At 42.3% G+C, this 25,726-nt stretch overlaps 2 protein-coding genes across 4 annotated transcripts in view; both read right to left on the bottom strand.

Moving 5' to 3' along the window:
* Positions 1 to 6,017, bottom strand: part of LOC130197694 (E3 ubiquitin-protein ligase RNF31) — a 37,022-nt gene extending 31,005 nt beyond the window's left edge. Inside the window, exons 1-3 of one of the 3 annotated variants that reach the window (XM_056420517.1) lie at positions 5,823 to 6,017; positions 3,663 to 3,861; positions 2,752 to 2,898 (exon numbers count right to left, since the gene is read on the bottom strand). In XM_056420517.1, coding sequence (XP_056276492.1) covers positions 2,752 to 2,898; positions 3,663 to 3,861; positions 5,823 to 5,932 — 456 coding nt within the window. In that variant the 5' untranslated portion in view covers positions 5,933 to 6,017. The remainder of the gene's footprint in view (positions 1 to 2,751; positions 2,899 to 3,662; positions 3,862 to 5,822) is intronic. The other 2 variants (XM_056420518.1, XM_056420519.1) reach the window with 2 other exon arrangements.
* A 908-nt stretch (positions 6,018 to 6,925) lies between these two features.
* Positions 6,926 to 25,726, bottom strand: part of LOC130197697 (potassium voltage-gated channel subfamily B member 2-like) — a 37,259-nt gene continuing 18,458 nt past the window's right edge. Inside the window, exon 3 of the mRNA XM_056420523.1 lies at positions 6,926 to 13,443. Within this exon, the coding sequence (XP_056276498.1) occupies positions 11,476 to 13,443 (1,968 nt within the window). The 3' untranslated portion in view covers positions 6,926 to 11,475. The remainder of the gene's footprint in view (positions 13,444 to 25,726) is intronic.

The raw sequence follows: 25,726 nt of genomic DNA, 5'->3' as shown, positions 1-25,726 counted from the left end.
GCGGCAACCTCCATGTTGTAAAAAGTCCAACGACGAAGTGCCTAAAGCTGCATTCTTTCTACTGACCACCAGGGGGTGACTCCTCTGGTTGTATAGAAGTCTATGCTTCATGTGTTAAAGCTGCATTCTCTCTCCTGATCACCAGGGGGCGCCTCCTCTGGTTGTATATAAGTCTTTGTTTCATGTGTTAAAGCTGCATTCTCTCTCCTGACCACCAGGGGGCGACTCCTCTGGTTGTATAGAAGTATATGCGTCATGTGTTAAAGCTCCATTCTCTCTACTGACCACCAGGGGGCGACTCCTCTGGTTGTATAGAAGTCTATGCTTCATGTGTTAAAGCTGCATTTTCTCTCCTGACCACCAGGGGGCTCCTCTGGTTGTATAGAAGTCTATATAGTGACTCTACTTCTCTCTTGATGTATTCTCTCAGTAAACATTGTAAACATGAGTTTATGTCTCAGTCTCTAGTTTCAAGTCTTCTTCTATACAGCATGATGTCATCATTTTGTACTTTATGGTCATTTAGAGTCAAACAGACCATAAAGCAGGGGACGCTTTAGGGGCGGGGCTAGCAGGTGATTGGCTTGTTGCTGTCTCTACATAACTCCTCCCCATTCCAAATTTGGTCCCTTCCCTTCAAAAAGTCCAGATTGCTGTGGCCGTTACCCAAGATGCTGATGGACAACTTGCCGATCTTTGGGCTTCATAACGCCAGTCCACAAACCAATGGGTGACGTCACCACGACGACATCCACTTCTTAGGTTCAGTTCACAGCCCTCTCCTGTCTCCTCCACACATCACACCTCCCAAACACCTCCCCCTCTGTCCCCCCTGCTGAGCTGCATCCACGAGCCCTCAATAGCAATGGGCTCCTCAACCCTCCCAGCTCTCTCTGTGACGACTGACCAGGTGAGAAGACAGCTGGAGAAACTACACCAGCGCAGAGCTGAAGGTCCTGATGGCATCAGCCCCAGGGTCCTAAAGACCTGCGCCACCCAGCTGTCTGGTGTCCTGCAGCGCCTCTTCAACCTCAGCCTGAGGCTGGGGAAGTCAGTGCTGTGGAAGACGTCGTGCCTGGTCCCTGTCCCAAAGTCAACACCATCTGGCCTCAACGACTACCGACCGGTCGCCTCACCTCCCATGTGATGAAGGTGCTGGAGAGGCTGGTCTTGGCCACCTCCGGCCGCAGGTGAAATCGTCGCTGGACCCTCTGCAATTTGCTTACCAGCCTCATGTGGGAGTGGCGCGCCATCATCTACCTGCTGCAGAGCTCAGTCGCACCTGGATGGAACCGTGTCTCTGTGACAGTCACTTTCTTTGACTTCTCCAGTGCATTTAACACCATCCAGCCACTGCTGCTGAGTGAGAAGCTGCGGTGGCGTGTGGCGCGTCCACCATCTCCTGGATCACTGACTACCTCACAGGCAGACCACAGTTTGTCAGAATGGGGCGTGTGCTGTCTGGAACGGTGGTCAGTGGTGTTGAAACCCACAGGAACTGTTCTGTCTCCTTCCTCTTCACCCTGTACACCAGTGACTTCCAGTACAACACGAGTCATGCCATCTGCAGAAGTACTCTGATGATTCTGCAGTGGTCGGTGTATTAGGGATGGACGGAGGAGGAGTACAGGGCAGTGGTGAGTGACTTTGTAAAGTGGGCGATGAGAACCACCTGCGGCTGAACGTGGCCAAGACCAGAGAGATGGTGGTGGACTTCAGGAGGAAGGCGACAGCTCCTACACCTCTGAGTGTCCTGGGAGTGGGCGTGGACATGGTGGAGGAGTACAAGTACCTGGGCGTCTCCATCGACAGCCGACTGAACTGGAAGGCCAACATCAACGCTGTGTACAAGAAGGGATGAGTCGACTCTTTTTCCTGAGAAAGCTTGATCCTTCAACGTGTGCAGCAAGATGCTGGAGTTATTCTACCAGTCGGTTGTGGCCAGTGTGCTGCACTTTGCCATTGTCTGCAGGGGAGCAGCATCGGCCGTGACACCAGCCGTCTCAACAAACTGGTTAGGAAGGCTGGCTCCATCATCGGCTGCCAGCTGGAGCACCTGGAACAGGTGGTGGAGAGGAGGACGTTGAAGAAACTGGTGTCCATATTGGACAACCCGGACCACCCTCTCCACCACCTCCTACAGGGACAGAGGAGTACTTTCTCCAGACGTCTCCTCACGCTCCGCTGCCACAAGGAGAGATACAGGAGAACATTCCTGCCGACGGCTATGAGGCTCTACAACAGTTCACCTCTTGCCAGATCACCCTAACCCTTCTTATATTTGTGTTTTTTATTTTTATTTTTATTCTTGTGTGTTGCTGCTACTGGCTCGACAAATTTCCCCTTGGGGATTAATAAAGTATATATCTATCTATCTATCTATCTATCTTATCGTACAGTCTGTGGGATTGACTCACTTCTGCCAGCCAGCCTCAAGTGGCCATCTGAGGAACTGCAGTCTTTGGCACTTCCAACATTGGCACCAAAGGGAACATGTGCTCGATAGAGACGCATTGGGGACTCAAGTCTCTGGTAACTATCGTAATTTATTACTGTCAGTCAGTCAGTATAGTTGACTTGGGAATACAAGCAGCTGGTAGACTGACTTCACATGCCACCAACGTGTGATGAAGGCTTGTCCATAAAGGTGTACTCAGTTCTTGGAATGACTTCCCTGCGTTGCCAGTTCCTTTGACCCCCGGTATGTTTCCACAGAGCACTTCCTCTACTCCACTTGTTACTGTATATTACCTGAATGGCGTCGACGGTGGCCCTGAACACAGGGTTGTTGTGCTTCACAGTCCTCCAGTACTTTGGCCTGTTGGGATTTGTCAAATTACAGCCATACTTCTCCAGGATGTTCAACGCTGTCGACAAGTGCTGGAGAGATGCCAGAGTCTGAGGAAGAAACACAGGAGTCCACAAGTTAAAAAGATGTATGGCTCCAATTCATAGAATAGAAGCATGCAGTAGTGCCACACTGAAAAAGGAAGACAATAGTTATAACCCCGGTGTCTTGTACAGGACATATTGTACAGTGTATTACTATTGAATTGGGATACCTCCAGTCAGACAGAGTGACTGTAGTTGTAACCGACCATCAGAGGTTGAGCGATGTGGGATTTCCAATGTTGAGAGGCACAAAGCAGCCAATGGCCATGTGGGATGCCAACTTCAGGTTTTTATTTTTATTAAATGTGTATCTGATGATATTCAACATTGACGTGAAATTCGGAAAAATTGCTAAATATTATTTATCTGAACTGTCGTCTGTTTGCTGAAGTAGATCTGCACACACTGTGCAGTGGTCTTATTTGACATGAATTAAAATGTAAAAACTAAATGTCATGAAGTCATCAAAAAAATGCTTTACGGAAAAAAGAAAACGTTTGAAAGAAAGAGAGTATACTTTAATTTAACCCTGTTAGTTATTAAGGAGCAGTGGGCAGCAGTGAAGCGCTCGTGGAGCAACTGGGGGTTCGGTGTCTTGCTTAAGGGCACTTCAACATGCAACTAAGTGGGAATCGAACCGGCTACCTTGTGGTTAGGGGATGACGACTCTCCCCCATGAGCTCCAGCTGACGCCTACTACAGTCGGCAGATAGGAGCATCTCCACCTCCACACATATATTAAAAATGTAATATACTGAATAAATAAACACCTCCTTCCTGTTGCTGCCCAAGCTGTTTTCCATCACCATGGTTTCCGCGGTGATGTGGCAGTATTTGGAGCAGGGCGGCAAGGGCAGATTTGCCATCGCCATCACCCCGACCCGCACCTCCACCACCCTGCCGCCGGAGTACAGACACACTTCAGTCCGACTCCGCACCTCCTGCAGCTGCTCCGACAGAGATGGCATTCTACACACTCACACAGACACACACACACACACACAAACAAACAAACACATATCCATCAGTTAGTCACACGCATTTATAAAGGTTCATGTTATCCAAGGCTACATCCACATTCATGTTTTCGTTTTAAAACCAAAACGGGGCATTTTAGCGTTCTTGGCTCGGACCGACCACACGGTGGAACTGTCGCTCGGTCATGTGATCGGGGCGTGACGAATCAGGGAAGGGCACGTCATGACTGCGAAGACCCAATCGAGGAGCGAATGCGGGCGTCTACGTCATCGTTTCCTAACTTCTATGTTCTAGGACGTAACCCGAAGTTTTCAAACGTATCCGTCTACGTCATTATTTCCAAATTCCTTGTTTTCCGGTGCTCTAAAACTCCGACATAGCAAAATATTTGCATATTGAAATGGGAAGCGGTGTCGACGTGGCCGAAATGTCAGAGAAATGAGAGTTCTCACATCAAGCATGCCGATGTGCACACAACAACAACAACAACAAAAACACACAACTGTGTAATTAGTTTTGCAGGTTGTTTGGTCGTAACCAATCAAATTGAGATTTTGACCTGAGGAAATGTTAAAGGCGTGCTTCTGTATTTCACAACCACGGGCGGGCGGTCCGTGATCGTGTTGAGAAAGAGTATTTACTGTCAGAATAATAGGGGTTAAAACCAGAAACTCGGTTTAAAAAAATCTCCGCAATAATAACACATTTTAATTGTATTTTATTTTTAAATTGATTTCTGAAAATAAATATGAAATATTATTAAAAAGATGATATAAATATAAACAGGTCAAATTCCACGTACTAATAATAATAATGTGAGGTGTGTAAACCAGCAACTCGGTTGAAAAAATCTTCCGAAATAATATTTTTTCATACTATCAATAAAAGATATGATTAGAATATTTAGAAATTGATTTATAAAAATACAAATAAAATAAAAAAATTATACGATCAAGCAGCAAAATGATAAAAAAATATAAACAGGTCAAATTCCACTCTCTAAATAATAATGTGAGGAGTTAAAACCAACAACTCGGTTTAATAATATTTTTTCATATGATCAATCAAAAATATAATTTTTATATTTATAAATTGGTTTCTAAAAATAAATATAAAATAAAAAGATTATATGATCAAGCAGCAAATCAATAAAAAATATAAATTTAATATTTATAAATTGATTTCTAAAAATCAATATAAAATAAAAAAACTACATGATCAAGCAGCAAATCAATAAAAAATATAATTTTAATATTTATAAATTAGTTTCTAAAAATAAATATAAAATAAAAAGAGGATATGATCAAGCAGCAAAATAATACAAACTATCATTTTAATATTTATAAATTGATTTCTAAAAATAAATATAAAATAAAAAAAATTATATGATCAAGCAGCAAATCAATAAAAACTATAATTTTTATATTTATAAATTGATTTCTAAAAATAAATATAAAATAAAAAATATATATGATCAAGCAGCAAATCAATCAAAAATATAATTTTAATATTTATAAATTTGTTAAAAATGAATAAATTATACGATCAAGCTAAAATTATCAAGCTATAAACAGGTCAAATTCCACTCTCTAATAATATTAATGAGAGGGACACGTGTCTAATAGATGAGCCCCTCTGCTAGGCCCGATACCTGCGCATCATGACACGGCATGTGATAAAGTGGCCCGAACACAGCGTTCACTTGTCCAGGTACCACCGGGCCGTGCGCGTGACCGGAAGGAGGGGTTCTTCTTTCTTCTCCTTGAACGCAATGCGTTGTCATCATATATACCTGAGATGACGTGTGTCAGTCATCGCTGCCGGACCACACGTCCCCGCTGCCCGATGCGGACGCGCCTCGCGGGGACACGCTGGACCAATCATTAGCCGCCTAGCTAGAAACCGCGGAACGTTAGCCTCGCGACCGACACTCGCGTGCACGCGACGCTCACCGGATCCCGGTCGGTTGTGTTGTTGTTGCCCACCTCTGGTCTGCGGGGACGCAACGCTGAAACCCCGGGGCCGCTCTGCGCCGGTCCTCCTTCGGGCGCGCCGGTTTCATTCACGCCCAGCTCCGGCGAGCTCCGGTAGAGATAACGGGAGCGTCATGCGAGGCGGCGCAGCGGCAGTAACGCGACCACCGAGCGGCGGTGGAGGATGTCCCGCGTACGTGAGTGAGGAGCACCGGGCTCTCTCCCCTCGAGCTGGGGCCAAACATGGTCGCAGCGAGGGTTACGTCACCCTTTAGTTTATAAAGGGACGTTTGTATTATGATGCCACTTATCAATGTGAGCTTGTTTAATTATATTTAGCCAAGCTAAAACATCTGCGACATGTAGTTATATTGGTCGTATTTATATTTTTATATTTTAGATATTGTTTAATGAGTTATAACTGAATACTACAAACAAAAAAGTACAAAATCATACATTTTCTTTAATTTAAATAAAGAATATAATATTAGATATATAATATTTTGTATTGTACAATATCATGAACCTTATATTTTTTTATTTATATAAAAAATATTATACATATATATACTCTTTTATTAAAATTAATTGACATATAATATATATATATATATATATATATATATTATTTATTTAATTAAAATTAAAGAAAATTCATGATTTTGTACTTTTTTTGTTGCAAAATTATATTAAATTAATTTTGTTTAGCCCTAAATCATAGATTTGCCTCAGTCAGCTTTACAATCTTCATACTTATGACATCTTCTGTCCCGGAGCCTCACATCAGTACAGGAACACATCTTTAACCAGGAGGACATTGTCGGAGTTTAATCTTTTCACGATTTATCATTTTATATACTCATCGTAGGTAGTCTATGTAAAGTATGAAGTAGTGGCCTATACTTTATTCATGTGTGTCCTTATAGTTTACTGAAACAAATATGAATAAATGTGTAATCAAATCTAATTACCAACACTATAGGGCCCACGTTGTCAAGTTTCCTGCATCCACACGCACACACACACACACACACACAAACAAACACAAAAACACACACACACATACACACACAAAAAGTAGGTCACATGAACACATTTATTTGTCTTGGTGGATGAATCAAAAGTCCCTCTCATTCACTATCATTATGTTGTCTCACAAATAATGTCACTGACTAATCAGCGCACAGTCTACTGTTAAACAAAACAAAAGTAGATGAGGATGGAGGAGGAAGAGTGGAACATTAGAGAAACCATGAAAGAAGGAGAGCAGGCCAGAGAGATGGAGACACGTTTTTAGAGTCCGGTTTGTGTGAGTGTGTCTCACTGTACAAAACCCAAATAATTACAACCAATACAAAAGGGGGGGGGGGGAATTTTTTGGATTTTGATGAGGTTTCTCAAAGGAGAGCCACAGCAGTGTTCATAGAAACAGAGACAAAGACCCCTATTGACTTCATGTTGAATGAAGGTTCGTCCGCTGTAGTATGTGACAGAAAAAGGCCTAAAAAAAGGCGTCTATGGTTGCAATCATCCACCAACAGAGCAAAGGACCCGGATCTAAGTTTAAACAAGCCCCCGAACCAAAGAACTGAGGACACGGGCAATAAGACACGAGGCATCATCATCAGAATGGGAGACGCTGGAATCCCGACACTCGGCATGCAGCGAAGCGTCGCGTCCCAACAGGACTTTTAGCCTAACTGTATTTCCGTGATCATTTTGACAACATATACGACTTGTGTCATCGGGGATAACGTCACGGTAGAACGCCATGCAGTTTGGTGTTTGCCAGTGAATTAACCAACTGTTACAGCACAAAGCTAACCTGTCACCATCATCCTTTGAAGGTCGACATATTGAGCTAAAATAATCCTTTGACGTGCTGAAAGGGCTCATTCTGGCAGTCGTTCCCCCCCCCCCCCCCAAGCCCCCCCCCACTGAGTACGATGGTCTCTGTCTCTATATCCCCTGGCTTGTGAGAAAGCGACACGTTTTCCGTACCACAGAGCCACATCCGATCAAAACAAAATGTCGTGACCCCCCATGGAAGAATTTATTAAGCTTATTTTCTGGTTTTCCGCGTTTTGTTTGAATGTGACAATAGCCGTCAGAAAGGGTATAGCATTTCTCACTCTTAGCTACATTGTGCTTCACAATGTCAAAATTATTCCCCATTGTCATATGAAGGGATTTCCAGTGAGGACTCCCATCTCATCAACAGCCTCCACCGACCTGCACAGTGTGAATACAATTAGGGATTCGCGCTCCTCAACACTTCCACTTACAGGACCTATGAGAAAAGGAGTCATGTTTTTATGTTATGCATCTCTAAAGCTACTGTACAGAAGCCGATGTGGTTCGCAATCGTCCCTATCGTGATAGTTTTCCACATGTGGCAACTTTCTTAGTTGTGGTTTCCAAACACCTATTAAATGCCACTGTGTCCATTGAGTTCAGCGCTGCCGTATATGCAGTATGGATCCAAGCTGAAGTCGCTACGAAGCTTAACCGAAGACACCGCTTTCCACAAAAACTTTCATTTCCTGAAAAAGAAAAATGACATTGTGGCACAGTGAGGTTAGAACTGTCAGCTATGTTGCATGAAAACTAGATGACTGACTGGAGTTGATTAGAGAACCCAAAGCAGTAAAGGTATGCAAAACCTGAGGACCAGAGGATTTGCATATCAACATTTCATCTAAACAGAGATAAACGAGAGAAAATAAGAGAAAAATTAAACAAAATCTGGCCATATTGTACAGGTTTTTCTTCATCTTCTCATAAATTGTCTTTTTATGAAAAGGCACCCTTTTTTTATAAACTGAGATGTTAACAATACACAGCTCCAAGTTTCTCTTATAAAAGTGCAATTAATTTGTTTTAACTACAAACAAGAATATGACATATTCAACTAGAAAGAGTAAGTATACTTGGGAACACAGTTAGAATTCATGTTTCACAAATTCCCATGACTGGTCTCTCTGCACTGTGTGTGAAAAATTGACCTCCCAACTAAATGCTTGTTTGAACCTGTCAGCATGCATTCAAATTAATGCACAACAGATCAAATACAAATATATTCATTAAATAAGATTACACAGTGCTAAAGAGGCGTCGGTCTTTTCATTCAAGTGCCTGAAGGATGCCTGTAGAGGGCACTCTTACACTACCATCACAAGATAATCAGCAGCCATACAAGCCACACAGACACACTCCCCCCCCCCCTCACCCAGTCCTCATATGTGAATATACGCTGGAAGGAGCAGTACAAACTGTGTGGAGTCCCTTCAATTCAGAGGCCACCTCCCTCAGTGGGTTCAAAAGGTGTAGACTGAATGGCAATCAGATGAACCTGCACCTCCTCCCTCAAAGGATAGTGTATTTGTGTACCACGTGGTCTTATATCGGTAGTTTTATCCATCTTTTCTTTTGGTTACAATAACATACTCACCAAGTTACTGGGAGCATGGCGACACTGCTAGAACTAAGTCTTGACAAGTCGATAAAAACACAGATGTCCCACTTTATTTGGAGGTCAAACTGAAAGCGAAAGTCCTGCTGAAATCAAGCTGACAGTCCTTTATTGTGCAGGAGAACCGTGTGCGCACGGTGACGGGTTCATGAAGTATTGCCTGGAAGAAACGGGTTTGTACAACAAAAGTGTTTTCTCCTGTTCTGAATGGTCACACTAGAAGGCAGGGGGGTAAAGCCAGCCAAGAACTCTTTCCTTTTCAGGTCTTTTTCTATCCTCACTGTGGAAGTGATTGTCGGGTTGACAGTGAAAGAAAAGTTACCAGAATGGTTGGATGCAGCCTCCCCCTCGTTTAAGTCAGACGGGTACTCTGCTTGAAGCATACCGAAGGCCTAAAGCTGATCTTGTGCTTGACGCATCCGCAAGTCAGTACGCAAAGGGTCTGCTAGGGTCGCTGTGACGTGATTTATATTACAGTCTGCGGGGATATCCGCTATACCCCCAATGTACAGCGCAGACGCGACACTATGCTGTAGGTGGTAGCCTAGTGACCTTTAGAAAGTAGCATAAAGAGAACTACCACGCGTCCGATTGGGAGTATAACCAAGGCTTACACGTGGTCTGTGTTTGTGTAATATCTTGTCTTTGTTTCTAGATCCAAATAAGTGTGACGAGAATGTTGGTTTATTTCCATGATGATAGTTTGAATCGCTCGTGTTTCTCGTCCCGTTGGTCTTTTTCATCAATGTCACCGTGTTCCTAGATCTCAGCAATTGAAATGGAGAGTGTCGTGTTTTATTGTTACCGATAGAAATTAAGGTCAAAACAAGACCCGAGTTGTATTAAACCTGAATTATCCTTTAATAAGACAGCAGTCTCACAGAGACTAAAACAGATTGTGCATTGGGGCGCTCTTCGCCAACCTCCTGAATTCAGGAGGGCTGCCTGAACACACCATTAAACAAGAGGCCATTCAATATTTCAATGAACGATGACCAAAGAAGGTCACATGTTTGGAGGTTCCTTTGGAATGGTCAAGCCACATCGGCCTATTATGACACATTTAGTGTATAAATACATTCCACTGAAGGAGGAGGCTCTGGGCTGGGACTTGAACTTGTCCACTGTCCCCTCTGTCTTTATATCTGATCATTCCACCTGTCTCCCTATGAGTATATAGGTCTGCTTCCTAAGCTGTTTTTTTTGTTTTTTATTCAAATTCTAGAAGTGTGTGCAAACAGTGTTCTCACAGTAGATAGGATAGCCTTTGCATCTCTATTCTATTCCCTTTTCACCTTCAAGATCCTGTTTCTGGTATTGTAGAAAAAGGAGAGAACATCCAAAAATGGGAACACATTGAAGCACTGAGACACACATGAGTGTTTTGGATACAGCAGATGCATATGTCCTCTTGCTATATGTCTCCAATGAAGTGATAAGAGTGCTGTGTTTGACCGGGGTGGCATTACAATGACGTAATACCTAGATTGAGGGAATGGTGAGTAAACCATAATCATAATACAGATTAAAGACTAAAGAATTGTTTTTTTCAAAGTCAAATTGGCTAAGATAATTAGAAGAAATGTGACTTCTTTCCACCCTCTGCCTTTCCTCAATGTTATTCGTCCATCATTAGAAATATCCTAAATATCAAGCAATAGGAAACTACCGAGCTGTACACAAAAACTCTCAGGATAGTCGTCAATATCCTCATTCATACAAGGCTTCGTCTATGCCCACATCTGAGCCCTAGAAGATGTATCAGTTGTCACTGTTTTGCACTGCAGCATATCAGTCTGGTCTAAAAAGAATATGTCCATTATTACTGACACGAGACAGTGTCTTTCAGATAGTACCCAGACAGTGGGCATGTGCTTCTGACTTCCTCTGCAGAGATGTCTACGATACTGGACGGCAGTGCTTGTCAAAAAAATAGATGAGAGCCCAAAAGTCTTGTGGGATGAAGTGCATTGCTCCAGAAAAACAATAACAACTGTTTTTGTGTGTTTCCAGTTTCCACATTGTCTTTGTCAACAGGTACAGTCCCCACACTAGGCAATCTTGGTTGCGGTTCATTCTGGATAGTTGCTGTCATCCATCCCGTCAACCTTTTCCTCAAGTTAACTATTTGGCGTCCCGGTCTGTGAGCAGTTCTCTGGCTCACATGCTTGTTTCACACGGTGGTGTCACACTTCTTTCCAGAACAACGTGGTTTTCTCCACTCTGTTCTCCAGCCCCCCTTCCTTCTCCTTTCTCCCCAGCTTCCGTAGTTCCTTGCTCCTGGGTGCAGTTGAGCGGGCTGGTTTTAGACGACAGTGGGCTTGCACTGCTACCTGACCCGACAGCAGACCTTTCCTTGTGATTCTTCCCCTGGTGGCTTAGGCCCGTGAGCTGCCCTTCACCTTCTAAGCTCCTGGCTGCTAAGCCCTCACCTCCCCCCTGGGAGTTAGGACTTGGGCTGACAGATTGCTGGGCCAGAAACGGAGATTGCAGGATTGCCTGCGGAGACTTAGCTTCCTGGGTTACTGAGCTAGGAGAAGGAGAAAACCTGGGAACGATGTCTTCGGAAAGGAGTTGAGCGAGCTTGGCTACGCCAGCGGAGGTTGGGGTTGCTACAGGTGTCATCACCGCCATAAGCACATCATCTTTGGATCCAATGACGTCAACTTTGTGGGCTCTGTTCTTTTGAGAGCTACTATCATTTTGCAAGGTCACTCCTAAGCCTTCCACGTTCTGTTGCATTAAACTCACATCTCCAGCCACTCTTCCTTTAGGACTGGGCGCACATTCATACAAACCTTTAATAATGTCCATTGGCTGGAGGCTGTCAGTGAACCTATTCACCTCCATTGTGCTGATCTGACTTAGATCCAAGGGAGGAGGGATACGCTGATATCTCGCACCAGTTTCACCTCTTTCAGCACTGGGGAGCAGAGAGCTTCTTTCTCCTTTTTCCATTGTACTGGCAGTGCTCACTTCAGGGAACGTTTTCTTTGCTTGAGTGGAAGTCAATGCTTTCATCTCCATCTGCTCATCAATAACTTTCTCTTGTTTCTCCTGGATGCCTGCTGTCCTATTGTAAGCATCTTCCAGCTGTTTTGCATTGAGCTTTTGAGGGGTAGTTTTATGAGACAAAGACTTGACTCTCTCATGGGAGCCTTGCTGAGCCACATCCAGGTAATGAGGGTGTTGGGACCTGCCTGGGCTAACCCCTTCCGTATTGGAGTCGTGTTTGTGGTAGCTCCAGCGGCTGGGTGACAGGTTATTGTCCACAGGACACTTACCGTCCTCTCTCTTTTCCACCAACACATCTGTAAGTTCCATACTGCGTGCAAACGCATCCTTTAGGTTAATGGAAATAATGCTTCCACTTCGTTTTGCTCTTTCAAGAGCTTCCCTCCTCTTGACGGCCTTCTCTTGCCTCTTCTGCTCTCGGTAGAACTCGGAGAAATTGTTGACAATGATTGGGATAGGAAGGGCAATGACCAACACGCCTGCGATGCAGCAGAGTCCTCCTACAATCTTGCCAAGCAGGGTTTGAGGGTAGATGTCTCCATAACCAACAGTGGTCATCGTAATAGTAGCCCACCAGAAGGAGGCGGGGATACTGGTAAATTTGGTGGCGTCCTCGTCCTTCTCAGCAAAGAACACCAAGCTAGAGAAGATCATAATGCCCATGGCTAGGAAGAGGATCAGTAAACCCAACTCATTATAGCTTCTTCGTAAAGTGAAGCCCAAAGACTGCAGTCCTGTTGAGTGCCGGGCCAGCTTCAGGATTCTCAGAATTCTCATAATTCGGAAGATCTGAACCACACGTCGCACGTTCTGGAACTGCATTACATTCTTGTTGGACTCAGTTAGGCAGAGGGTCACATAGTAAGGCATGATAGCCAGTAAATCAATGATGTTCAGTGGTGCTTTGATGAAATCCCACTTGTTGGGTGTTGAAAGCAGGCGTAGCATGTACTCCATGGTGAACCAGGCGATGCAGACAGCTTCCACATGGGCTAGGCTGGGGTTGTCATTGAACTGGCCAAATTCATCTACCACCTGTAGCTCTGGCAGGGTGTTCAGGGACAACGAGATGGTGGAAATGATGATGAACATGATGGAGATCATAGCCAGAACCTGCAAGACAAAGACAATAATGTGGGTTAATATATCATACTGTACATACATATATATGTACAAAGATAAATAAAAGAATGCACAGCATGTGGTTCTTGGTCAAATCTGTTTGCCTTTATGGCATGCAACAAGCTAGTCATGTACTTGTTTTGTGCTAGCTCTATTGAAGGCCATGCAGGCCGACCGGTCCATGATTCAGATTGGAATGTCCCAACAACTGTTGAATGGTTTGTCACGTTCCCCAGAAGATGAGTCCTAATGACTTTGGGGATACCCTGACTCTTCATCAGATTTGGTTAGAAGTCAAATATCATTACAATTTTAAATGGTTTGCAATCTAATTTTGTACAGATGTTCCTGTTCCCCAAAGGATGAAATGCGATTGCTTTTCATCTTGTGTCACATCTAAATGTAAATAGCAATTTGCTTCACACTTTGGTTTATGACGAAAAAGCTCCGAAACTAATATAAAAGTTTAGTGACACAGAGTAACCAAATCAGAGCCTCAAACCAAAAGTCCTACAATGTGCCTCTGGTCTTCTGTGTTATCATTATCATTATGTGAACCAAAATGGCCAATAATTATATGAAAAAATTTATCTGCCCCAGATATTTGAGACGTAGTCTTTCTAAAACCAGATGTAAGCTTTTACAAGTGTTTTTATAAAAGAGTTAGTTGATAATAATTTGAAAAGGAAAACATTTCAGCCTTGTTGTCTTACAGTTAAATGGAATTTACATAATAGTCACTCAAGGAATAAGTAGGTTCTTACTGAATTGAGTGCCCTGTTAATCTCACTGCTCCTAGTCTAATTGGAGAAGAGCAGGGGGTGATTCACTGGAACAAAGCCGACGTTTCCACACTGCCCGAATGGTATAACAAGTCTACCCAAAACTTTTTGCCTGGCCAATCAAATCGAAATAATTCCACATTGGTGGAAAACCATCCAATCTAGCAACACTGCAAGCATAGCTGTAGTCTTTTTGTGACACCTTTGCTACATTAGAGTGCAGCGCACAGTATATAGTTGTCTTATCTGCAGATACTTATCTCTAATTAAATGATAACCCGATGACAAACATCCTAAACACAATTTAACCCGTAGTTGTTTATAATTATAAACATTTTCACTTTTCACAGTTGCTAACAAATAATGTTGTTGTTCATGTTTACAGGGGGCTTTAGTGCATGCTTTGGGATGTGGTTGTTTGATTTTATAACATCATCACTAAAACTCAAAGGCAAGCAGGTGACTATCAACTGCCTCATATTAAACTTATACATTTTAAAGAAGATAGGGTTTGGATTCTTGTAGTGTCCTTTTCCCCCCTACAAGCCTGCAAAGCCAATTGATATGAGATGCTCATAACGTATTCATTATTTATGTTGCTCTCCTGGTCTCCTGGCACTATGATGTGCGTCGTACACACAGGGACTTATGATCAGGAGTCATGGCTGCTTTCAAGACTGTTTTTAAGGGTCAACATGACAAAGCATTGCACATAAAAAAGAAGAAAACTTGAGTAGCTGCAGTGTCGCCGTAGAGGTATATTGGACATGATCGACAACATACAGATGATTTATCTTTACTTATAGAGCACCAACAGTGCGGCTAATACAGTTGTCCTGAAGGTGGCACTAGAGGAAAGGTCACCAATGGTCTCTTTTCATCCAGTGCTCTTCAGATGATTTGGCTGTGCTGTTATGCACAGTGACATTGCCTCCAAGCCATCTTCTACTCGTGGCCTTTGATTGCTCTTTAGCTGCAAACCTCACATTCCGTTGGCAATATACTCGCGAAAATGGTTTGTGTTAGTCGAAGCTGGACACAGCATGTTCTCGAGCAAGCGTTCCATACAAAGTGCTTTATGTCAATCAAAAACAAAAACAAAGTCACAATTGGGGCCATTGTGTCTATCGTGATCTGCATCTGAATGTGTAAATGCTGCAAAGAACAGGAGGCGTATTCATAAAGCGACCTAAGGCTAAAATGATCTGTTAATTGGCCCAGTTGAGACAAACTCCAAAAATGAGAGCTGTATCAGTCCTAGGTGTTTGGTCTCAGAGTAATTCACAAAAACGTTGAATACTAAGAAAAGTCTGAGCAGTCCAGGGGAGTCCCATGGTGTGATGATGACCATCTGATAAGGCCAACCTGTTGGACAATCCATGAGACGACAATCTGCACAGCTCTATGATACTGAGCTAATAGCACTGATATAATTTAAGAACCTTTGGGAATATGGCCCCATTATAGTTAGTACTCCTCATCCAGGGAAATATAATGTAGAATATGTTCTGTGTCACGGCTTGGATGGTCTAATCTAATACAAGTGTAGGACTCAGCTTTTTGGAATTCATTAACAGTGTTTTTTTCCGGCCTGCTGTCTTTTGTGAGTCCCTTGAATTAATGTAATAACAATACCTAATCCCCAGAATATCTCTTTAGAATACAATCTACCAATAGTGACCATTTAAAATGAGATTTTGGTCGGAACTATTGATTTATGTGAGGTCATCATTCCCTTCTCTGTCTCTTGTGTGTCAACTGCTGAAACAGCCTATTTACATGATTGGTTTATTTTTTCCACAAAGTGCACTCAAAAGAATTGGTCAGAAATATTTTACAAGTTGCTGAGTAAAACAAGACCAGAGTGAGTTTTAGTTTTACTACATATTTATAGCGACAGCCAGTAACTTGGCTCTGATTGGTGTTTTTTCTTCGGGGTGTGGTGGAATCTTGTAAATGTCATTAGGAGTTATGACACACGTCTCAAGTACTTCTGTCAAGATATAGTGGCAATTTAAGCAAACATGACAAAAACTCTTTTTTTGTGTGACAAACTGCAACCCTATTTGTTTCTGTTGTGGCCGATTGGAGGCCCCAGTAGTCCTACTTCTCACAGGATGGCTTCCTTGGACTTCTGTTCAAAAAGCTCAACTCGGATGTCCTCACTTAGCAAGGTAGCTGAAGCATGTGAGTCTTCTCTCTGCAGCCCTTGCTAGGACATTTCAGGATAATTGTAATAGGATTGTGTTGCTATCTATAGAACGGATAGAGAGAGGTTAGAAGTGTTTACTCATTCTTTCCTCCCCCAACAGGAAGAATCAAGCAATAGGTGGACACCTGCAAGAAAAGCTTTAAACCAAAATAAAATAATAAAAATAAATGTCAAGAGACGACGACTGACAGGGAACACTGAGACATGCTTTTTCAAAACAAAACTGTAGCCTCATGCTCTGTGTGGCTGGTGACTCATTGTGAAAACATGGTGAGTCGATTACAACTGAGCATGATCGTATTATGAATTTAAAGAGACTCCATGATTTTGTCAGAACGTCTGATTGAGTGCTTACGAACAGAGTCTGAACTAGAGGAAACAAGTATTAGCAATAAAATGAGCATTACACTGAAAAAAAAGTTTTCCAGACAAGATGATATGTTTAGCGATGTAATACAATTACGTAAAGATATAATACAATTACGTAAAGATATAATAAGGACAGCCCTCTCGGCAGAATGTTTTTTTTCCATTTTGCTTTTCCAAAAATCATTAATACATTGAACAAGGACTTTCTTGTTGGTTTGATCGACGACATTTTGCTTGTGCAAAACTAAATCCAAACATTGACATCACGCTTGTCACATAACAATATTACGTTTGCTACTTTATATTATAAAGTCGTCCAAGGGACTATGTTATGTATTTCTGTTTTATACGCTACGTTGTTGCGCTACGATGTTGCGCTACGATATTTTGCTACAGTATTTTGCTACAGTATTTCACTACGCTACATTGTTTCGCTATGGTACGTTGTTTTGCTTCGCTATGTTGTTTCACTACGCTACGTTGTTTCACTACGCTATGTTGTTTCACTACGCTACGTTGTTTCACTACGCTACGTTGTTTCACTACGCTACGTTGTTTCACTACGCTACGTTGTTTCACTACGCTATGTTGTTTCACTACGCTACGTTGTTTCACTACGCTACGTTGTTTCACTATGCTACGTTGTTTCACTATGCTACGTTGTTTCACTATGCTACGTTGTTTCGCTATGCTGTTTCGCTACGTTGTTTCACTACGCTACGTTGTTTCGTTGTTTCACTACGCTACGTTGTTTCGTTGTTTCACTACGCTACGTTGTTTCGCTACGTTGTTTCGCTACGTTGTTTCGCTACGTTGTTTCGCTACGTTGTTTCGCTGCGTTGTTGCACTAGATTGTTGCACTACGCTGTTGCCCTATGTTGTTGCCCTATGTTGTTGCACTAGATTGTTGCACTACGTTGTTGCCCTATGTTGTTGCACTAGATTGTTGCACTACGTTGTTGCCCTATGTTGTTGCACTAGATTGTTGCCCTACGTTGTTGCACTAAGTTATTGCCCTATATTGTTGCACTAGATTGTTGCACTACGTTTTTGCCCTATGTTGTTGCACTAGATTGTTGCACTACGTTGTTGCACTAGATTGTTGCACTACGTTGTTGACCTATGTTGTTGCACTAGATTGTTGCACTACATTGTTGCCCTACGTTGTTGCACTAGATTGTTGCACTAGATTGTTGCACTACGTTGTTGCACTACGTTGTTGTCCTATGTTGTTGCACTAGATTGTTGCACTACGTTGTTGCCCTATGTTGTTGCACTAGATTGTTGCACTACGTTGTTGCCCTATGTTGTTGCCCTATGTTGTTGCACTAGATTGTTGCACTACGTTGTTGCACTAGATTGTTGCACTACGTTGTTGCCCTATGTTGTTGCACTAGATTGTTGCACTACGTTGTTGTACTAGATTGTTGCACTACGTTGTTGCCCTATGTTGTTGCACTAGATTGTTGCACTACGTTGTTGCCCTACGTTGTTGCACTACGTTGTTGCACTGCGTTGTTGCAATAAATTGTTGCACTACGTTGTTGCACTGCGTTGTTGCAATAAATTGTTGCACTACGTTGTTGCACTGCGTTGTTGCAATAAATTGTTGCACTACGTTGTTGCACTATGTTGTTGCATTACGTTGTTCCGCTACGTTGTTGCAATAAATTGTTGCACTATGTTGTTGCACTACGTTGTTACATAATTATTTAATTTCAAGCCATGATTTTTTCTAACTTTAATTAACCATGTGGTTTTCTTGCCTAAAACTAACAAATTGTTGACGTAAACCAAATGGTATCGTTTCTACAAGCGCGGTATGAGGCTGATATTAAACTTATTTTTGTATTAGAAAACGTCCACACTCGTGCCCTGTGATTTGCAGAAACATACAATGCCAACAATCTTGAGCAACTGTAGTTAAGTTATATCTATAATATACAATATAATTTTGCATTTTCTGCTATTCATGAAATATTTGTATTTCCACTCCTATCACAGTTCACTTCACAATTAATTTCTGACAACCTCTACTTTCACATTTAGATTTCATTCTGTGATCATTTTAATGTCAAGAATGCATACGTCATTAAGTAACAGCGGAATATGCAGAACTTGTGTATCTTTTTCTTGTATTGATACAATCACATGTTTTAGCGTTTTCAACGTATTTATCAAACTGTGATTAATCAGAATAAGTTACAACCAGTACTTTGTTTCTTTAATAAATATGCCTTTGATTAATTTAAAGACATGCTCATAATGTACCACTCAAACCTGCAGGAGGAATCAAGTTATTTATTTAGATGCTGCGGTGATATTAAATACTGTGTGTGACTGTCCAGGAAATGATCAGTGAACAAAAAAAATCAACATTGATGAAGTTTATTTAATCTTTATATATTTGTATTCTGCTATGACGTCCCTCTCAGAAACTCCAGAGACTTCCTGTGAAATCATGTGATGGAAGGATTGTCTCGGGTCATTTCCGGACTGGCCGGTCTGGCCTATCAGACTCATGTCAAAGGACACAGCGCATTACGGCATTACACCATAACACCATTACACCGTGTACAGTATATTTCTGATGCTTCATAATCCTCACCAATGACTTTGACCTTTGTTTTAAGACAAATTAAAAAACACCAGGATTTTTAGGCAAAACGGCAACGCCAGCAAGAAAAAGAAAACCGACCGAAACAAAGTAAAAAGCGCGAGAGAGAGAAAGGACAAACGGACGTGGAGGGCAGAGTGTAACAAAGTGTGTCCACCTGCAGCGTCTTAATGGCTTAATGGCTGCCAAATGCTGCGACCTTGGCATCCGGGGGGGCAGATTTAAAGCCGTACCAGGAACACACAAGCTGCTTTAGAAGCTGCGCAGTGGAGGAAGAATTAATGGAGGCTCCCACATTTAAGATTCTACCGCTCAATAGCAATTGAGTTTGCATCGCAGTGAGTCACCAACAAAGGAATGAACTGGACTCGGCTGAAACGCGTTCAGGCGTCGTGAACCGGCTCTGGGAGCGGAGGGCAGTCGACGCTAACGGAGCTGCGTTCACCCCCCCCCCACACTGCCTCACAATCTACTGAGGACGTCTGCGTGACTTTGGTGACCCTGTGACCTCTGGATACTGTCTGGTTGTGAGAGAATAAATCATGCTGTTTTTCTGGACTAAAGAAAACTATTAAGCTGATATATATTTTCCAACCCAAGGACCAGTGCTTGGACTGAAATGCAGCCTTATTCTTTATTATGTATTCTTTATTTTTTATTTTTTGGAAACTAAAAAACTTCTGCCAGAAATTAAAAACACATCTTTTCCGACTATACCTTGAATAAAAAGAGATTAGCACTTCAGTGGCTCTTAAATGACACGTACTCATGGTATTACTCATGGTATTAATCATGGTATTACTCATGGTATTACTCATGGTATTAATCACGGTATTACTCATGGTATTACTCATGGTATTACTCACGGTATTACTCATGGTATTACTCATGGTATTACTCATGGTATTAATCATGGTATTACTCATGGTATTAATCACGGTATTAATCACGGTATTACTCATGGTATTACTCATGGTATTAATCACGGTATTACTCATGGTATTACTCATGGTATTACTCATGGTATTACTCATGGTACTACTCATGGTATTAATCACGGTATTACTCATGGTACTACTCATGGTATTAATCACGGTATTACTCACGGTATTACTCACGGTATTACTCATGGTATTAATCACGGTATTACTCATGGTATTACTCATGGTATTACTCATGGTATTACTCATGGTATTACTCACGGTATTACTCATGGTATTACTCATGGTATTACTCATGGTATTACTTATGGTATTAATCGTGGTATTACTCATGGTATTACTCATGGTATTTTTGTAGTTTGGCTTTCTTGAATAAACGTTACTTTCTTGATTCTTGTTGTTTTGAGGTTGTACTCGTGGTTGAATTAATTTATTGTAAGTCTCTTTAGATAAAGCGTCTGCTAGATGTAATGAAACTTCATATGAACCAGCCGTCTTGTATACAGTCTCTTGTGTATATTCATAACTTCCTTTTATCGGTGCGATTGCTCAAGGTCACGGCGTGTTAAAAATTGGAAATTGTGGTTCATAGTCTGGGGAGCATGACTGTTGATGTTATTGTAAAGATCAACAGGGGGGTCAAGAAAAAATTTCTTCATCCTCCGGGGACAATGAAAAACCAACTGTGAGAACCTCTGAACCATAGACTGCTTATGAATCAAAGACATGTGGGGGGGGGGGGGGGGGTCGAGAAGATCAGAGAAGAGGCGAAATCTGAGAAATCGATGGAGAGAAAAACACAAGAAGGAATGAAAGAGCGACTTGGCAGAGAAACCCAAGAGCCATGATCAATACGCGGAGGTATTTCTGGAGCGACGGGAACTGTCGGACCGCCGGCGTTCTCTGCAGCGCCGTTCATCTGCGAGGCGGTGGCGGCTTTCATCCGGTGTTCACTCACTCATTCCTCTATTGATCCAGATGTTTTGGATTCTCTGTGATGAATGTTTAAGCTGTTGGAAGTCCATTTAGTAGCTGCGCTGCAGCTCTTGGTTACATTACGTGATTTGAATTTGCCCAGTCATCAGATTTTTAGATTCCATTTTTTGGGGGGCAATTTTACTCCTTTATGTTTGGCGTCGGATCAGTCTCAATAATTGCAAATGCACACAGAGAGAGTCACAAATACATTCCAATGCACACATGAATACATTACAGTTTGTTTGTTTGTGGATCGCTACACATTTGTTTGTGGGTTTTTTGAGACTCCCCTGACATTTTTTCAACATAGACCTATCTGTAGCCAATCAGAAGTCGCCCTCATTTTCAACCAATACATTTGTGAACCCTTGTGTTTGCATGTGTGAGTCTCTCTGTGTGATTGAGACTGATCTGACCCCGTGTTTATGGACTTCTCAAACATGTTGGTTTTATTGTGGACCTTGAAACAGTTGAGGTAATAGTTGAGAGGAACCGTGGGGTCACTGGGAGCGGGCCGGTTCCCATCTCCTGTGTTTTGATTAAAAACCCAAGACAAGCTAAAAAAATTGATTTTGCTGGGATTATTTTGAGACTTCTCAAAATCTGTATGAATGTATTGGAGCAATTAAAAAAACATAATTACAATCTAGCTAGTGTTTCAGATATTTGGATCTGTTCTTTTTTTCCGACTTAATTTGGTAGTTTCTTTATTTTGTTTTAACAAGTTACTTTTTAAAATCCCAATAGAAGGTCTTGTTTACTTGAGTGTTTGATTCCGGCCATATGTCCAGTTCTTTTGTTCGTTTCAAGGGAGGTACTGTCAGTAATGTAGACGGCATTGGTATCAGTTTATGGATTTTGCACCGGCACCTCAGGATTCTGAAGTTGTCGGGACTATTCTAAACATGCTGGATATTGCAGTAGTTCTATAGCAACGTGGGGACTCAGTTGCACTGACGTCATTCAGAGCTGGATTAAACTGAACATGTTGGCTTCCGCTCAATCAAGCTCTCAGGTAAGTCCTTCAAGACTTTGAAGTATCTTGATAATTAATAAAAACATGTTTTTTTGATCCGATGACAAACTTTTTTCCCAATTCTGAGATAATATTCTCGCTAATTCAGAAAAAACAATCAGATCTTAACAATAAAAATGTTTTCTCTCAAGTGAAAGCTTTTGGCTTCCAAAGGTGAGCAAACAAAATGAAACACGTCTTTTTGTACTTAATTACATAATAATACATAATTTTCAGATAACCTCTCAGTTCCATCGTAGTATTTCAGAAGTGTTATTAATCTGATTTCTGTGGGGACTCGACAAGGTGTGCAGATGAACTATGGACTGGAAATGTGCTCTTATTGGTCTTACTGGTTTTATAGCTACTGAGGGAAATGGAGACTACATGGAAAATGTTGAGACTCGAGTCGTTGAAGAAGAAAACCAACTCTGTGTATCATTAGGATATGAACGCTGCCCCGGTATTCAGTTTTAGACGGAGCAGAATAAAGACAGAATTATAGTAATTACTCCAAAGCGAAGCTTCTGGCTGGTCTTTGTGACACACGGGGCTGTAATTAGCGACTCATGGTATGTTATTATCCATCCAGGCGGGGCCGTCACGGCTCCCACAGCTGCCCTGAATCACAATGGAAGCTGCTCCACTCCGGTCCTGTTGGTTTAAGGTCATTTAATGAATCTTTGTTGCTGCGTCACAGAGATTTATTTTTGTGATCTCCAGGACAATGTTTGATTCCAAAGACAAAACAAAACATGGGGTCATCGGACCCTATGAGACGACATAGATCCTATCTGCCTGATGGATCATCGAGGTCTGGGTCGTGGAATTCCTGCCACCAACTACGCCACTGGCCTGTTGAGACTCCGCCCACTGTTGAGACTCCGCCCACTCCTCCTCCCCACCGCCATCTGCCTGATGGATCGTGGAGGTCTCCATCGTGGAATATGCCTACTATGAACTATTCATACACTCTGTCATATTCATTGAATGTATTTAAACTCTAAATCTGTCCTTCTGTACACATTACATCTATTGCACCTGTCCATCCTGGAGAGGGATCCTCCTCTGTTGCTCTCCTGAAGGTTTCTTCCCTTTTTTCCCCCCTGAAGGGTTATTTGGGAGTTTTTCCTGGTCCGATGTGAGGTTTTGGGGCAGGGATGTCTATGTGTACAGATTGTAAAGCACTCTGAGACAAATTAGTAATTTGTGAAATTGGGCTATACAAATAAACTGAATTGAATTGAATTGAATTGAAAACAATATTTTACAGGGCAGAAATCAGTCATTTTTACTAGAACTAAAATATGTTCTGACGAAAAATGCTTTCAGCAACTATCTGTGCTCTCTTCAAAGCCGGTAAACTGCCATGACAACAACAGCACCACCAGGGGTTGTGCCTGGTGGAATGAGGGTTGATGTGGCTCCACAAAAGATGTTTTTATTTATCAGCAAGACTAAAAACACACTGAATCTAGTCTGTTGCAGGCCAGATTTTGGCTTTTTTGTGGACATCTCTAGTAAAATGTGGTCTGGTTTGTTCAGTCAGTTGGAATGAACTTTGCAGATAGCTGTAAGTACCCCTCGAACAAAGAAAACCCCCAAAACATACTAAAACTAGAATGGGCACTCGGTAGAGTGCATACCTTCGCATATCACAAGATTGGGCATTGAATTATGAACATGTTGGCATTAGTTGCATGCCAATTGGATAGAAATTGACCGCGCTATGGTAAAAAGAAGATGTTGACCTTTCCATGACCTTGACCTTTGACCCGATTGATCCCAAAATCTAATCAAATGGCCCCCGGATAATAAGCAATCATCCCACCAAATTTCATGCGATTCAAGAAGATTTTTACCTTTTCATGACCTTGACCTTTGACCCGATCGATCCCAAAATCTAATCAAATGGTCCCCGCATAATAACCAATCATCCCACCAAATTTCATGCGGAAGGTAATGAACCATTATGCTCAGTGAGCCAGTTATAGTTTGACGTATATAATACACGTTTAAAATATCCCTGATGCCTGGAGACAGAGGAAGTGAACAACCAGGGAGCTGCAGTGCACTCACACCTCCAGAGCAGTCCGACATGGAGACACGCGCCAACAAAAGATTTACAGTCGGCAGGACGAACTTTGCTGTAGACAGCGAAGCACTTTGGATCCGCCTCTGTGCTGCTGGAGTGATGCATCATTCTCATCTCAATGGAAGCATTCGTTCTCGGGGCGCTCCAGTCCATCAGTGCGCAGACATCATTGTACGCAGACCAAAGACCTCCGAGGAGCCGCTTACTGCTGAAGACACGACCAATGACTCATTGTGGACTTTACCATGTCCTGAATTTCACTCAGGATTTCACAACGAATTTTAAAACTTGTGCAAGTGTTGGAATTATTGTTGATTAGTAAATTAACAAAGAAAGAGAGAGAGAGAGAGAGCGAGAGAGCTCAACTCCAACTTTGGCCGCTGCCATGTGCCAGAGAAGGTTGCTTTGTCTTCCACAGCTAGTCGTGGATCATTCCCGAAATGAGGGGAAACCACACTGGATCATAGGCCAATACTTCTTTGAAAAAATGGTATTCACCATGAGTACATAAAAAGTACTTATTGTTTACTGTACAATGTAATGGCTTTAGAATAATGTTTATTGGTTCCCGATAAGCATCTCTTTCTCGATGCAAATACCGTCTTTTTACTAGTTTGACTCATAGCGTTGAGATTGGGGTTTTCTCGTTCAAACTGGCCTTCTTATCGTGTTTCCTGCTTTCGACGGTAGCCCGGCTGCTAGCGGCGGACATGTTGCCAACGCTAACAAATGCAAGGAGCCAGAAAACAAGCCAGGAAGAAGCCGGGACCGGCCAGAAACCAACATTGACTCTTCATGAATCAACGCTAGCCATAACTCACAGTAGCAGCCAGAAACACACGTTTCACTCATGGTCAGTTTCAGAACAGGCAACCTCCTCAGCCTGCCAAGTGAGCGGTGCCTTACACATGCATGTTCTCTAATCGCCACCAGGGGGCGAGAACATGACAACTCTTGATGTATTCCCCCAGTAAACATTGTACACATGAGTTAATGTCTCACTCTCTAGTTGTGAGTCTTCTTCAATACAGCATGATGCTCATTTAGTAAAGTATGGTTCTATTTAGAGTCAAATAGACCATAAAGGTAATAATAATGTTTTAAGGCGGGGCTACAAGGTGATTGACAGTTGTCAGCATTTTTTTGTCTTAGAGCTTTAAACCTTTCACAGTGTGTTTCAGTTCATGGACATGTCTTAACTCCACCCCCTCATGTCATTGCTGGTTGCCAAAGATGGCGAAGGCCAACATGCCAAACTTGAAGCA

Source organism: Pseudoliparis swirei, chromosome 8, assembly GCF_029220125.1.
Source record: "Pseudoliparis swirei isolate HS2019 ecotype Mariana Trench chromosome 8, NWPU_hadal_v1, whole genome shotgun sequence".
In the NCBI taxonomy this organism is placed as follows: domain Eukaryota; kingdom Metazoa; phylum Chordata; class Actinopteri; order Perciformes; family Liparidae; genus Pseudoliparis; species Pseudoliparis swirei.
This window is presented reverse-complemented; position numbering and strand designations above follow the sequence as displayed.